The sequence below is a fragment of the Hemitrygon akajei genome, chromosome 9, assembly GCF_048418815.1.
Source record: "Hemitrygon akajei chromosome 9, sHemAka1.3, whole genome shotgun sequence".
Taxonomy (NCBI): Eukaryota; Metazoa; Chordata; class Chondrichthyes; order Myliobatiformes; family Dasyatidae; genus Hemitrygon; species Hemitrygon akajei.
In genome coordinates this window covers 146763208-146779550 of record NC_133132.1, presented here as the reverse complement: position 1 = coordinate 146779550, position 16343 = coordinate 146763208, and the positions used below count along the sequence as shown (strand labels likewise).

At 39.8% G+C, this 16343-nt stretch overlaps 1 protein-coding gene across 1 annotated transcript in view; it reads left to right on the top strand.

Annotated features, from left to right (window-relative positions):
* Positions 1–1269: 1269 nt before the first annotated feature.
* The window catches only part of rcan2 (regulator of calcineurin 2), a 332806-nt gene continuing 317732 nt past the window's right edge, over positions 1270–16343 (top strand). Inside the window, exons 1-2 of the mRNA XM_073057216.1 lie at positions 1270–1392; positions 2083–2305. Coding sequence (XP_072913317.1) covers positions 2084–2305 — 222 coding nt within the window. The 5' untranslated portion in view covers positions 1270–1392; position 2083. The remainder of the gene's footprint in view (positions 1393–2082; positions 2306–16343) is intronic.

The window sequence follows — 16343 nt, the reverse complement described above, 5'->3', positions numbered from 1 at the left end:
TGCTGAGGCTTTCTAAAGCACTGGTGAAGCCTCACCTTCAGTTTTGGGCCCCTTATCTTAGAAAAGATGTGCTGGCATTGGGGAGGGTCCAGAGGAGGTTCACAAAGATGATTCCAGGAATGAAAGGATTATCATACGAAGAACAAAAGTTCTTTTGTTCAGATGGCTCTGGGTCTGTACTCACTGGAATTCAGAAAGATGAAGAGGGATCTCATTGAAACCTTTTGAATGTTGAAAGGCATAGATGTAGATGTGGAAAGAATGTTTCCCATGGAGGGAGGGTCTAGGACAAGAGCGCACAGCCTCAGGATAGAAGGGCGCCCTTTCAAAACAGAGATGCGGAGAAATTTCTTTAGCTAGAGGGTGGTGAATTTGTGGAGTCAATACCAAATCAATACCATGACCAGAAAAGCAGAGTAGAAGCTGGTTAATCTGCAGCAAATAACTCATTTCAAAACCTTTCTCCATCTAAGAGTTACAAAGTAAGAACACAATGGAGTACTGTCTGTCGGCTTTGATAGCAGAAGGTTTATCAACACTTAGGAGGTTTGACACCATCAAGATCACAGCAGCCAGCTTGATTGACACTCAATTTACCACCTTAAATATTCATCTCCTCCACTGTGGGTGGGAAGTGGCTACAGTTTGTACCATATACAAATATGCACTTGAGCTACTCACCCAGGCTGCTCTGATAGTACTCCCCAAACCTCTGCTACTGAGAAGGCCAAGGATAGCAAGCTCATACAAACCTCACCACCTGCGCAGTACCTTACTATACTATCGTTGTCACAGAACCTAAATCCTGGAAGTTCTTGCTCAAAGAGATTGTGGAAGCACTTCCACCAGCGAAGAACTGCTCGAGATGGTTCACCGTCACCTCCTCAAGGGCAATCAGGAATAGACATTGAGTACTGGCCTTGCCAGCAACATCTGGATTCCAGAAAATAGAAACACATCTTACATTGTCTGCAGGTGTGTAACTCTTTCATGCCTTGTTTAAAAAGTATTTTTTTGGCGTTGACTCCTATGAAGAAATGCGATGTAGACCCAACCAGCCCCAGAGTTACGATGAATCACCTGCCCCGTCTTCAGCACAAACCCAGCGCCAGCCTAACGCCCCGCCCCTTCTGCCTTCACGCTCTTCCGATTGATCCCGGCACCTTGGTCCAGAGCGTAAACGTGCGGCGTCGCGGGCAGCGATTGGGCAAAGTGCCCGTCAATTAGGGCGAGCGGGCGTGCCGCTGCAATGGATTGGCTGGTTGAACTGGCGCTGTGAAAGATGTCAATGGGTCTGCTCCCCACCCCCAGCTGTCACAGCAGGCTGAGTGAGAACAGGGGAAGCTGATTGCGCTCCGGCCTCAGGGAGACGGCAAGCTGGGACCCAGGCAGGTAAGAGATTGACATTAGGTCCCATTCAGCGCTGGAGTCCAAACGCAGCAGTTAATCCCGAGTTGACCTTTGGAGGTGATGCAGAATAACAACGCGCGTAGCTGCAGGTCACCGCACTCATTGCCATCAATCGCCAGATTGGCAGTTCCACATTTGAACTGTTAAAGGTTTGCAACGTCGTTTACAGCCGAGCGCCACGGTTCCTGCCAGATATGCACTTTGCGGTGCGGCGAAGCATATCTATTGAGATAGGATGTCCATCTCTCCAGTGATACTAGTTTAATTGTATTTTTCCTTTGGGACACTGGTGCTGGTGCTAGGAGCTGGAACAAACCCGAGCATCATTGCAAAATCAATGAGCAAGAAATTATTCCGGAATAGAGTGTGAAACACTGTCACTGGTCAAGCAGTTCAAATGATCGCTTTGCTGTTCTCTGATTATGAGAACATTATGATGGCTTCGGTATACTCATTTTCTACTTTTAGGTATTGCTGGTGAGAATTTTTATTGTGTGTCAGTCTCGCTGTTTCGATATTCCCAGACTAACATAAGTGGGTGCCTGTAGGAGTGCTGATGGTTTGTTATCTCTCTGCTGAGAGTCCGAGATAATCATGTTTCCATTGAGGCGATATGATTTTAGTGCTCGTTGCGAGACTGCATTTAATCGCACTTACTTTGCTTTTGAGCAGGATGAGAGGAGACGATCCGTTTGCTGCTATGAGGAACCTGAAACGCTTCAGCGACAGAGCTGCTGCCGGCGATTTTTTCCTTCAAGCTGCGGACATCCGTGATCCTAATGATCACATCCTCTCGCAGGAAGATTTCGATGAGATAACGGATTTCAATGACCTCCCGACCTCACTCTTTGCCTGCAACGTACACCAGTCTGTTTTTGAAGACGAACAGCGAAGGGTATGTATGACCATCAGTAACATGGATGCAGATGGCTTTTGAAATTGTTGAACGATTGGACTAATTTCCTTTATATAATTTGCTTTCAAATAGCAATAGTGAAGAATTGTTAGTAAATGGAAGACAGGCAATTATGATTGATATGAAGATTGGGTTACGGATAAAAGACATCCAAACACAAATAAGAATTTTCTGGAGCTTTGAGATGAGCTTTCAGTTTTCCAATGGAACATATAGCCTCGGTAGCTTTCTTTTCGCCATGTGCTTTGCACAAGTTGTATACGGATGAGTGGTCGAAATTGGGGGGGTTAATGGGAATAAACCGGTTTTATGTAAGTGGGTGCCTGAGGTTGGTGCAGACTTGTTGAGGTAAGGGGGGGGGGGGAGGTTTCGGTTCTTTAAGACTCCACGACGTTGTTGATCTCTTTACTCAGAGAAGGGTTGGAATGTAGAATTTGCTACCACATCGTATGGCTGAGTGTACATATACATAAATCAGATTGAAGGAGAGTTTGAAAGTGCATGGGCGAAAAAGTTGTGAGGAGATGGCAGGTAAGAGAAAGGACAACGACCAAATGGGCTGAATGGTTATATCATGATCCTGAATGGTGTGGCCTGATCTGTAATTAGCTACTGTATCTAAAGGCTTGAATTCCTGTGCTGTACCTCGCTGTCATGTTTTACAAAATAGACAATAATATTACAGTCTTAATAATCATATAATTTTGGGATACTCCATAATGATAGGTCAAAATTTAATGACATCACTGAATGATTCATCCACTTATCAGGTCTATAAAGGTGCTAACTGTGGCATACTCATGAACCTCGAGTTGCTAGGCTCCATCCTAGACCCTGTAAATTGAAAACCAAGATCATGCTTTATTTTTAGTACTGTAAAAATTATTTATTAAAAAAACAGCGATTTTAGCTGAAAGCATTTGCTTCTGTGTTTGTTGTGAAATCCCATGGATCCTTTTTCCTGATGCTTAGCAATTTTGTTTATGGAAGCCTGCAACATGAAGATTTATTCTTCCAGCTGATCCTCTAAACTTGTAGCACAACAAAGCGAAGAACTGTACAAAGCACATGAAAACATCACACTATTTATAGCTCACTGAAGAAAACCACTGATCCTGTGTTATTTTTGGATGTAGTGTAAAAAAGCTACTGAGGTTCTCCAGGGGTTATTGTCCAACCGTTCCGGTAACTAAAACATATATTTGGATATTAGTTGAAGAACTTTGTCAGTTTGGTGCAAACCTTTTCTCAAAATTTTACAAAAATCTATTTTACTGATATGTGTAGTTATTATTGTTGAAACATTATCTAGTTAACTGCTTAATATCTGCATAAAAACAAAGGCTAACCAGCACCACAATTCAGATTTATTTTCATTTTCACCCAAGTTCTTTGCTACACTGAAAAATTTCCGAATGGGTTTAAGTTCCAAGTGTAGGGTACAACAGCTCCCCAAATATTCTATTTTTGTTCGTGGGTCTAGTGAACATTTTTAGCTCTCAAGTGAACAGTACTTGAAATATGCAAAAAATTTTGGTACAAAATGAGTTCCAGATTTTGGAACATAGTGTAGGTCCTGAGAATTCCAGGATGAGTAGCATTTACAGTGCCGTTTTTACTGAAGTGCACAGCAGTATTTTTTTTTGTCTTTAAGTAGTACTTCTTGTGAGGTAAGTTGAATTCCTCATTTCCCATTTTAACTGTCTTGACTGTAAACTCTCTAATGATTTAGAACCTTTCTAAATTAAGTGACTAATGTCTTCAAATATCTTATCAATTTTTAGAATAATTAAACAGTGAATAAAGGGTTCAAATTGTGTCCTACATTATATGAGTGAGGCTTGTGATGTTTACACCTTTTGTTCAAGGTTAGGCTGTAAATCCAAAATTATTCTTTACTGTTCTACTTTGATATTCAGGATGATTTGCACTTTGAGGTTTTTGATCACTTTTGTAGTGAAGTATACTGTTTGCATATGATAATATTTATTAGAGAAGGTCAATACCTTTAATTGTATTTATTGGTCTAGTACAAATATTACTGGAATATTTTATTACTTACACACATTTTTATTTTATTAATTTCCCCTATAATAAAAGAAAGTAAATGCTTCAGAATTTAACAGAAATTCACTTCAGAAATATTCTGGTTGTTATTGCTTATCTCTGATACATGAGTATTGTTCTGTCGTGTTAGTGAATATCTGAAAACAAGCTTCAGGTTAGTTTTTTATGGTCAATTCAATTTGGGGATACAATCAGTTAAGTGAACTAGAATATTTACAAGGTACGTGGAAAAATTTGTAAACTCATCAAAATAGTTCCCCATTTTCTGTCCAGTGTGAAAATTACCATCAGTAATAAATAGAGCTCAGGTTATTTTGTATTGATGATTACGGTTCAGTTTTAAAAAGCACTTGGAAATGTATCTGATGTATTTAATAGTTAGTGGGAGCAGCAACCACTGTTGTCAAGCTGCCTGAAGATGAAGGTTTTAGAAACGTCTGATGGATAGGAGCCACATAAAATAAATGGACATTATTGCTACTAGTTTTTGATAACAGGACCATATTGCAAGCACCATTTTTTTTCACTGTTCACCTTCCATCTCAATTTGTGGTTTTAAAGTAGGAGATGTCAGGGTGGTTGAGAGAGCAAAATTTCAAAACAAATTCTAGACCAGGAATTTCCAAACTGAGGTCTCTGCAGGCTCCCGGTTAACGGTAGAGGTTCATGGTATAAAAAAGATTAGGAATCTCCGTTCTAGACTAATATCTATGTTAGGCAGCTTATTTGTCTGCCCACGTGGACAATCCCAGAACCTGTAACAAATCCTAGGGATGGAATAATTTCCATCTCAAGTACTTTGTTTTGAATCCGAAGCACCTGTGTTCATTTTAGCCAGTCACCAAGGCCTAGCATGAAAGGGCCCTGAAGACTTCAGTCGAGGTTTCAATTTCTGGCAGAATCAGCACCTCTAAGTATGTTATCATCAGGCCTGTTTGTGGTGCAAGTTGTTAAATCTAAACCTATGAGTGTCATGTTTTGCACATATTCTAATCGTTCACTCTAAAATTAAATATGAGGCCTTACTCCAAAAAATGGAGCTATGGAACATTGACTCCCTAGATTAACAGATTTGACAATGATCCTGTTCTGACCCATAGCTAAAAGATAATGTGAGCTACTGTAATTGCAAAGATATTAAATGATATAACATACCTATTTTAGAATATCCACATGGTGCATAGTTCTGATAAATTTTGATCTGAAGAGAACCATGTTTCTGTTCATGCCACTGGTAAATCATTGTTTAACAGTCTACTGAATTACAACATCTTTAGATGGCTTAATACCATAGAGTTAGAAACAGGAACAAAGATCTCAGTTTTGTCATTTCTTAGCTTTCTCAAAGGTGCTATTCTAACCAGCTGAAATATTTCCTGATTGTTGACCACTTTTCCTTGAAAATTCCGAGAACAATTTTAACCTAACTCAGCAAACATTGGGCACGCACAAAGAAATAACAGTGAAGTGGCACATGAGATGATCAGCGACTTGGATCCACTTATTTCACACGCAGCAGTTTGGCTGAATTCACAGTTCTATTTATTTTTTATGGAGATAGTTTGATTTCACTGGTAAATATTCTTTTAACCATTTCTTTTGAAATATAAATCATGCAGTTCAAATGCGGCTTGTTAATACTGTTAAATCTAATCAAAGTGTCAGAGTGAAAACAGGTTGCTTCTAATGCAGTTTGAGTAGAATAAGCACAAAGGGATCAGGGCTGAAAAGCCCAGGACACAGGTGCTGGCACCCTGCAAACTCTTGGCAATAGCTCACATGCCTTTAATGATTTCAGGACAACAGTCAGATTACAATGAAAAATTCACCACAGATCATTGCACAGCTTCTGCTAAGCCTCCTGTAACACTGTGACCCACAACTCGTTCCTATTTGTGATTGCAAGAAGCTCAGGTCACTTTATTACAAACACATGATGAAGAAATGTTTGTATGCACAGCACCTTTGTGCTAACAAGTGTCACCTTTTCTCTGGTTTCAAATCTAATTTATAAGCGTGATTCAAATCCAATTATATCAAATTGAGAAGTGGCAGATTCCACTGCAAAATGGACTCTGCTGGATGTAGTTAATTTCAATCATATGGCTTCTTTTGACAACTAATAGCAGCATGTTACACTCAGTAATTCAGGAACAGCTTCTTCCCCTCTGCCATCTGATTTCTGAATGGACATTGAACCCATGGACACTAACATTACATTTATTGCACTACTTATTTAACTATTTTATTAATCTTTTTTTACTGTAATTCAGCTTTTAATAAATTATTATTATGCCTTGCACTCTTCTGCTGCCACGTAAACAATGAACTTCACAACATATTCTGCTGATATTAAACATGATTCTCTGCTGCTATCCTTAACCACACAAAATTAGTTGTTTTACTGAGCACCAATTAAAAAAATCCAAAATTCATTAAAAATATAATGATTTCATTTCAGAGAAGTTCATACACATTTTCACATTTGTTCACTCATACGTGCTGCAAATGACAAATGATTGTCTTGGATGTGATCACAACATTCTGTTGGATATTGGTAATGTAGAATAATGCAGGTCTGGTTTACCGGTTCGTGGTGAGACCGATGGCGGGGTAGCTGCGTTGCCTCGGTTGCTGCATGGACCAGGGCCTCATGCTGCAGTGTCACCTGTTGTAGCTGCCCAGGAGAGGAGACGCCAGGGTGGTGTGGGAAAGAGCAGAGGCCCCTGTGGGTGCACCGGAGTCTGTACTGGGTTGGGGGCTGGCTGCTTCCGTTGGTGATGTCCTTCAAGTGTTTGCTTGGTGGAAGACAAGCTGGATCAGGCCAACATCCCGTGCACCATCAATCTACAGGCCAAGCCACTCAGGGACTTGCATTATTTTATTGAGACTGTGTGTTTCTCTGCTATCATAACTACAGAATACAGTATGTGCTGTGTGCTCTTTGTGTAGGGATTTGCACCTTGGTTCGCTGTTTCGTTTGGCTGTATTTATATGTATGACTGAATGACAATCAAACTTGAACTTGAAGTTGACCTCATGATGGAAATCTTAAAGTGCCAAAACATATATTTAAATTACTGCTGCAATGTTTTGTGAAGAAAACCATCCATGTTTAATCTTTCTCAAATGTTTTCTAAATGCTCTTTTGCAGAAATGATGTAATCTAAGCAACGTATAATATAAGCAATGGCATAATTGGAAATAGCCAAGCTGTACCTATTAGATGTTTTGTCTTACCTAATGGAGGTAAATCATACACTATTAGCAGAATACAGAGGCAGCATAGAGGTGCAGCTAGTAGAACTGTTGACTCATAGCTTAAGTGACCCAGGTTCAATCCTAAACTCCAGGTTCCACTGTGTGGAGCTTGCACACTCTGTGTGAGTATGTGTGAGTTTCCTTTCCTATTCACTGCAGTCTCCTCCCATGGGCTAAGGATATGTGGGTTGCTAGGTTGATTGGCCACTATGCGCAAATTAGTGGTTGAATCCTGCAGGAGTTGAATGAAAATGAAAATGGTGAATGAAATTAATATGGTGTAAATGGTTGCTTGATGATTAGCCTATAGACTGAACTAGTAAAATGTACTGTTTCCATGCAGTATGGCTCGGTAAGTAACAGATTAAACAATATTACAGAGGGAAAAATCTTTCTCCATGCACTTTATGGAGTGTAATTCTGACATGGATCCAACGGTTTAAGTTTCATTATCAACTGTCTATTAAATCTGCCTTTCATTATTGAAGGAATGTAAGTTTTATTATTTTCCTCATTATACAGATTTTTAGGTGATATATGGAGTGGTATTTGCTGTGCCCGAAAGGAATTTATAATCGTTTTTCCACCATGTCTGAAGCTGCAGTCAATGAAATCCTGTTTCTCCAGAAATTGTAATGCTGAGTATTTTAATATATAATTAACACAGAATCAACTATTTAGTGTGAACTTCAATTTTTTTAGATACTACTTCTGCTGAAAGATATTTTAAAAAATCCTTAGCCTGTCAGCACTGTCAGGGTTGTTAAATAGCATATGAGCCCATAATTTCTGCTAAAACTACTGTTTGATCCTCAGAGAAATATTTTCAGAACTGGGGAGTTTTATTATCTCAGAATAATACTTTGAAATTTAAACCATTCTAAAAATGATAAAATGTAACATTTTAATGAAAAAATTGTTTATAATATTTTATCTTTTCTCTTAATTTGATAAGTGCGTTCCAATCTTCCTTCAACTTCAAGTACCTGCTTTTTCCTTCATGCTTTGCTGTTGGCAAGAATTCTTTAATCTGATTGGCTGATTAGCCTGGCTCTTGGCTGCACTCTTCCTTGATGCTTGCTGCAGTCCCGCCATAGATGGTGCCATATTCAAAGTCACATCAGACTAGTAGAAATTAATACTCAAGCTCACAGTGTCCTGTTTTCCACAAGGAACATCCCACTGCTGGTCTTATACTAGTATTTGTTGCAGTTCAAAGGGGTGTATCCTTTTTAGTGCAACATTCCATGCGACTATTGGTTTTCCATTATTTCCCTCTACTGATGCAATGCTTATACATAAACAGTGAATTTTTAATGGAACAGTCAGTCACGAGGGACATTTTAGCCAACTCTGATCTTGGTTTGGCCAATGCACTTGTGCACTCCTGTGAGCCAGAATCATTAGATGACAAGGATAATTTGAGCTAGTCTGATTTCTCTTTCACTAATCCAAAGGCCAGTTGCAATAACCTTACTGCTGCCTTGATATGGATAATCCATTCAGGAATTAAACCTGACTGCTTCTGGTCTACATAACCCAGTTATAACGCAGGTCTAGAAGGTTGGGTCCCATGGAATCCAGGCAGATCTAGTTAGGCGGATTCAAAATTGGTGCGGAGATAGGAAGCAGAGGGTGGTGGTTGATAGTTAAGAGTCATAGAGCACTACCGCACAGAAGCATGCTCCTTGGTCTAAATAGTCCATACTGAACTATAATCCCATTGCCCTGAGCCTGGACCATAGCCCCCTGTACCCCTTCCATCCATGTACTTATCCAAACTTCTCTTAAAAGTTGAAATCAAAGGTTATTTTTCAGAATGGAGGCCAGTGACTAATGGTATGCTGCAGGGGCCAATGCTGGGACCTTTGATGTTTATTATTATATAAATAATTTGGAGTGGAAAGCACAAGGCTTGATTGGCAATGCTTGCAGATGTCACGAAATCAGGAAGTGTTGTTGATAGTGAAGAAGGTTATTGCATGTTGTAGAGGGATCTTAATCAGTTGGGAAGCTGGGTTGAGGAATGACAAATAGATGCCAATACACATAATTTTGAGGTGATGCACTTTGTAAAGTCCAGTCAGCGTAGAACCTATACTATCAATGAATGGGTACTAGGAGTTCAATGGAACATTGGGATATAGGAGTACAAGTGGATACTTCATTGAAAGTGGCATCTCAGGAAGACAGGATGGTGAAAAAAGGTATTCAGCATGCTGGCCTTCATGTGTCAGGACAATGAGTATAGGAGTTGGGACATATTCCCTTGGTGAGGCTGCACTGGAGTACTGTATACAGTTTTGGTCACCTTGTTACAGCAAAAACATGGTTAAACAGGGAAGTATGCAGAAAAGATTTACAAGGATGTAACCAGGATTAAAGGGCTGAGTTATGGGGGAGAGATTGGCCAGACTAGATCTTTATTCCTAGGACTATAGAGGAATGAGGGTCAGCCTTACAGAGGTGTTTAAATTAATAAGAGGCATTCATAAGATGGATGATAACAGTCTTTTCCCCAGAGTAGGGGAGTTCAAACAGTTAGGGTGCGAGGGAAAAGTGTTTTTTAACACAGATTGCGGTGAGTATATGGAATGAATTGCCGGAGGAAATGATTGAAGCAGGTACGGTAGTATGGATAATAAAGCAGCTAGTTAGGTACTGCTAACTAAAAAAAAACTGACTACTGCTTAACAAACATTGGATAGGTATATGGACAAGAAAGGAATGGAGGGTTATGGGCTGAGTGCAGGTCGGTGGGACTAGGTCAGAGTAAGCGTTCGGCACGGACTAGAAGGGCCGGGATGGCCTGTTTCCGTGCTGTAATGGTTATATGGTTATATGATTACATGAAGGGACGTGGCTTAGAGGGATGAGGGCCAATTACAGGAAATTGGGGCTAGTTGTGTGGGTCCAGTGGTCAGCGTGGAATGATAAAGCAAAGGACCTGCATCTGTGTTGTATTGCCCTATCACTCTATAATAGAATTGTTTTCAAAGCTGTCAGAGTAGACCATTGTGATTTGTCCATTTCTCTTGCTTTGCAATTCAATTTTACTTGTGCTGACTTTCAGTTTTGTGAATGTAATGAATTTTAAGCAATGATTGATTTCGGAAGCTACCACATTGACTTTCCAATTACTGTGATTTTACTGTTCAGTTTCAAAGATTTCTCAAGAAGACCACCGTAAGTTAATTTAAGGCTTGGCATTGTTACCACAGCAAAAAAGTATTGAATTGGTTTTGTCAGGTTTTTAATTCATTGAGTTATTTATGCTATAATGTTGGAATCACTTTAAACCTTGCTTTTACATTTATTGCTTTTCTGACTTTTAAATTACCTGAATAAGCTTTACTTTTGTTTTGGTCAAATAGATGGACTTTTGTAAAAATACATCTTCATTCTCTTGAGCCTCTTTAACTGGGAGATTTGATTAAAATAAAAGTAAAAATGGCTTGTATGTTTTCTCTCTGGAAATTCCGCTTGAAGTATTCCAATCATAAAACAAACATGCCTAAATCTTCATCTGTAATGACATATATATTGGTGGCCCAAATTATACTCCACATCAGAGTGTGTGCTCCTTGACTCTAACACTTCTTTACAAGCATATTTAAGCACATATGATTGAGGACAGATTCCAACCCCCCCTCATCCTGTCCATCTGTATCAATTACATTAACCTTCCTCAAAGTTAATGAAAAGTTAACATTCAGGAGTGCTGTGATGAAGCTCCAAGTAAGATGTGAGACTAAAGTTCACAATGTTCCCAATGTGTTTAGTCATGCAGTTATTTTTAAAAATGTGGCAGAGGTCCCAATTAGATTAACTCACTATGCCATTCATTCTGTATGGTTATGTATAGGATACAAAATTTTAACATGAACTTTTAGGTAGATTGGGTAGGAGGGGTAAAATAATTTTTTAATGTGTTTAAACTGCTGTGGAGAAAATTACTGCAGTTATATTTTTAGAATAGTTTTAAAAATGTTTCTTGAAATTCTGAAAATCTACTCAATATTACTATTCTTACTGGAATTGACATCAACATGATTGATTCTTAACTGTCTCCAGAATTATTTTAGCAAGTCTTTCATTGGAAACCAATATTACCATCTATATGCAAACCTGAAATGAGTTTAATTGTCCTAAATCTGTCATATGTTTAAGTTCCAGCTTTCTGTTGTCAAATATTTGGTAGCAATATTTTGCATTATTGCTTAAAGAAAAGAAAGAATTACATTTATGTAGCACTTCTCCTGCCCCTTTCTTGAATTCCCACAGCTTTTTGCAGCCAATTAATTTCATGGTGTAGTCACCGGAGCATTGTAGGAAAAATTGCAGGCTTTTGTGCACATCAAGATCACAGACAGCAATAATGTGATGCATTTAGTGACTGATAAATTTTGGAAAGTCTCTGGAGATAAATCATCATAAATTTTAATCTCCTCACTTATAGAGATGAGTCCATGGAAACTCAGTTCATGTAATTGTGCAGTCTTTAGCCAATGATAAAATTGAAATACCTCTCTGTTTCAGTTCCAGTTCCCTGGCCATTATGTACTGGCACTCTAATCGATTAATCTTCTATGCTTCCTAAAATGTTGTTAGTTTTGCTACTTTAATTTATGTGACAAAGCTTTTAAGTATCAATGTTGCATTTATATAATGGTCAGATTTCAAAGAGCATCAGCTACATTTTGCTATTCAATAAAAGCCATTGTGGTAAATAAAAGCACTAAAACCATCAAAGTCACTAGCCTCATCACCTGAGTCATCTTTACTATCCTGCAATATCCCAAGAGCTGTAACAAATCACCACGTGAAAATGTTTCACTTCCATTTGTAGCTTCCACAGCTACTTCTTTGGGTTACTTCAGGCCTATAAGAAAATCTTTTTTTTTTAAGTCCCTGGTCTTCAAATTAGCCAGAACAATGAACTTATAGAAGGTAGCCTGACTTGTGTTGGAGTTCCCTCTGTACTGTATCAGAGGAGTATAACTCTGTTAATCCTTTGCAAGACTATCTTAAAATTATTAGTAAAAGAATTACCAATGCTATGTTTACACTAGGAACACAACTGCTGTACCTTGATATGCTCAATCTATTGAAAATCTATGAACTAAATACTAGTGATAAGGCTTTATATATCACTCTGCTTGCAAATTCCTGGTGAGGTATGATTATTGCAGCCTATTTGTATATGATAGGTCTGATGACATTCCAAAACTTGTTTTCTTAATCATCGATACTTTGTGAAATCCCAAGAATCATCTTTATGGGTGCCTGTCCTTCCTGTACTAAAGTCCTGCTTCCTTTGGCGAGCCACAAAATACAGAGTTAAGATCTGTTTGCTGTTCATTGCAGTATAAAAATGACCCAGTTGTAATCTTAGAGTTTGCACCTGCCATTTGACCCAACACCACATAATGGAGTGGGTCTGATGACACAGTGGAAACAATGGGAAAAACAGGAAGAGGAATAATGACGTACTCATTGGTGTGAATAAAGCAGACTTATTATTTGGAAGGGAAATAAATAACTAATTGTAGGGCAAATAGTTTAAAGGACAAGTGGAAAGGGCAGGCCAGTGGAATTATTGAATAAAGTCATAGAACTAAATACCATGGAGAAAGGAGCTTTGACCTAACTCTTCCATATCGACCAAGTTGTCTGCCTGAGCTAGTCCAATTTGCCTGAGTTTGGCTCCTAAACCTCTAAACCAGGGATTCCCAACCTCTTTTATGCCATGGACCTATACCAGTATTCAAGCGGTCTGGGATTTTGGAAAAGTAAGTTTTATAACTCACTCCAGGAAATGTATTATTGTTAAGGTTTATAGACTGTACAATACAAATTATTGCTTGTGCAATGCCCTGGTTCACATTTTTACTGTTATGCCGTAGCTATTTCATTTAGCAGCTCTGTAAGAGCAGTCTGTTCTGTTTTCAGCCTGTTTGGGTTGTCGTTGAAGATAAGGGATGATGTGGAATGTGTGTCATCCAATTAGCAGGAGGTTTTCTTGGTGAGGGACAATAAGGTTGGTCTTGGGCTTTTGTTCGAGAGGAGATGAAGAGAAAAGATGCTGGGGAGAACCGGTTGTAGCATACAATCTGGTGGGAGACCCGTTTGTTCGAGGTGAATTGCAAGCGACATTCGGAAAGTGGTCAACACGAGGAAATCTGCAGATGCGTGAAATTCAAGCTACACACACAAAATGCTGGTGGAACGCAGCAGGCCAGGCAGCATCTATAGGGAGAAGCACTGTCGACGTTTTGGGCCGAGACCCTTCGTCAGGACTAACTGAAAGGAAAGATAGTAAGAAATTTGAAAGTAGGAGGGGGAGGGGGAAATACGAAATGAAGGTGGTGTGTGTTTTCACATTTTCTGAGGGTCCAGTGTGTGAGTGACAGATAAGTTCAAGATAAGTTCCAACTTGTGCACATTTGACTGTTTAATTAGAACCCTTTAGTTAAGATTCATAAATACAATTCCTTTAATCGTATGCAGTGTACTGTCTGTTATTTTGTGGCAATAATTTGTAACAGGGTAGCTGTGGTAAACTATGTATACCTGTCTGGACACGCCCCACTGCTGACTACTGCTGACTGCTCCTGTGGCTCCTCCCACAGACCCCTGTATAAAGGCAATTGGGGCACTGCTCCTCCCTCAGTCTTCGACATGTCATGCTCCCTTTTGCTGTTAGTAAAAACCTATCGTTCACTTCCAGTCTCCGAGAGTTATTGATGGTGCATCAGTAGCAAATTACACAGCATTCACACAAACCGGGGTTTGGGGTGGGAGGAGCTGTCTCAATTTCACGGGTTTGGTGGGGCCGGAGGTTGTCTTCCCTGGACTCACACGGCCAAGGAAACCAAAGTGTTTCACTTGTAATGAGTCTTAAGTTTAGAAGAAACCAATCTATTGCTTCACTTAACTCTGAAAAGATTGGTTATGAGCAGATGAAAGTCAGCTTAATCCAGAGTGGAGCAACTTTGCACTTATTTCTAGGTCACATTTCTAGGAAATTCGACTCTTGACTTTTCTCTGGTATTTTTATTTCCATAGCCTTTTATTCTCGTATAAAACTCCCCTAAATGAAACTAATATGTGACACCAAAAGTTTTTCTCCACTATGATTTTTGATCTGTGTCTGCACAAGGTTTCTACATCATCCTAAAATTGCTTCTCCTGCCTGTTTTCCCCAAACCGTTGTGAGTTCAAGAACAGAAACTCAAAATGTGTTCTTGGTCTTCATTGAAATTTGTGACCTGCTGCCATCTCAGATAGAGACTGCTTTGCCCATTGTGGTCACTCTCAGTTTACTGTCCGGGAATAATTTCAGTCCACTGCTCTGATCTCTGCTACTTTTCATAGTTTGTGGCTCACTGCTCCATGATGGAGGAACATATACTTCATGCTCTAGGAGACACTAGGTGCTTCAGGTGACAGGAGCAGACATAATGGTACAGGCTTGCCTAGTTGTAGCTTTGGAGAGCCTTTGCGGTCCCACTTGTATGAAGAACAATCTCAAACTTCCAAGTATGTTTATTACCAAAGTACGTGTACTATGTACAACCTTGAAATTATTCTTCCAGGCAGCCACAAAAACAAAGCAACCCGATAGAACCCATTAAAAAAGACCATCAAGCACCCAATGTGCAAAAAAAAAGAACAAACCATGCAAACAAATAACGCTCAGAACTAAAGTTTAGGAAAGTGAGTCCACAGCCATGAAACCAGCTCATTGCTGCAGCCAGACCAGGAGCCCATCAGTTTCAGGCCACAGCCTTAGTTCAGTGCAGAGAAGAGTAAACCTCGCAGAGTAGTCCCTCAGCTCTGGCTCTGACACCTCGACTTTTCAGTCTGGCCCTTCTTTTAAATTGGCCAAGTGTCGGCTACTTCCTTGCTTTCAGGCCCGGGCCCTGCCACTCCGGTTCGGTCCCATGTCTGCTGCTGCAGTGGCTAAACATTTGCTTGTTCCCTGCTCTCTTGATTTGGCCCGTACCTGACCTTTTCAATCTAACCTTGGCTTAAATCGACCAAACATCGCCTCCTTCCTCACTCTTGCCCTGCCACACTGCCGCAACTGGACTGCACCTTCGAGACACCAGTTCACCGCATTCTCTAGAATACCACAAAAATGCCAGGTTGTAGAGACAGATCAAGAGCACAGCTCTGAGAGGGAAGTTACAGCCTACTGATTGCAGTGATTGTTGCCCAGAGAAGGTGTGATTAATAGAGTAGTTAGTAGATTTGTTTGCTACCAGTAAAGCATTGCCCTGTCTCATCAGCACCAGCTTAAAGCCCCCAGCATTTTGTGTTTCACAGTAACCTTACCAGGTCTTTCTGACTCTCTGGAGACTCTCATTTTCATAGTTTGATCCATAGCCTTTCCATAGTTTACAACATCCATTCTATAAGCAGAAACTATTCTGTGTAGGAGGGAGAATACCACCTGTTCGAATAAAAGGCAAGGCTAATAGGTATAGGGGACCTTAGTTAATGAGGAATATTGAGGCCCTGGTAAAGAAAAAGAAGGAAGTTCATAACAGGTATAGGCAGTTAGGATCAATAAGCCACTTGAGAAGTATAAGAAATGCAAGAGAACACTTATGAGAGAGATCAGGAGGGCCAAAAGAGGTTATGAGTTGCTGTGGCAAACACGGTGGAACAGAATCTTATAGTT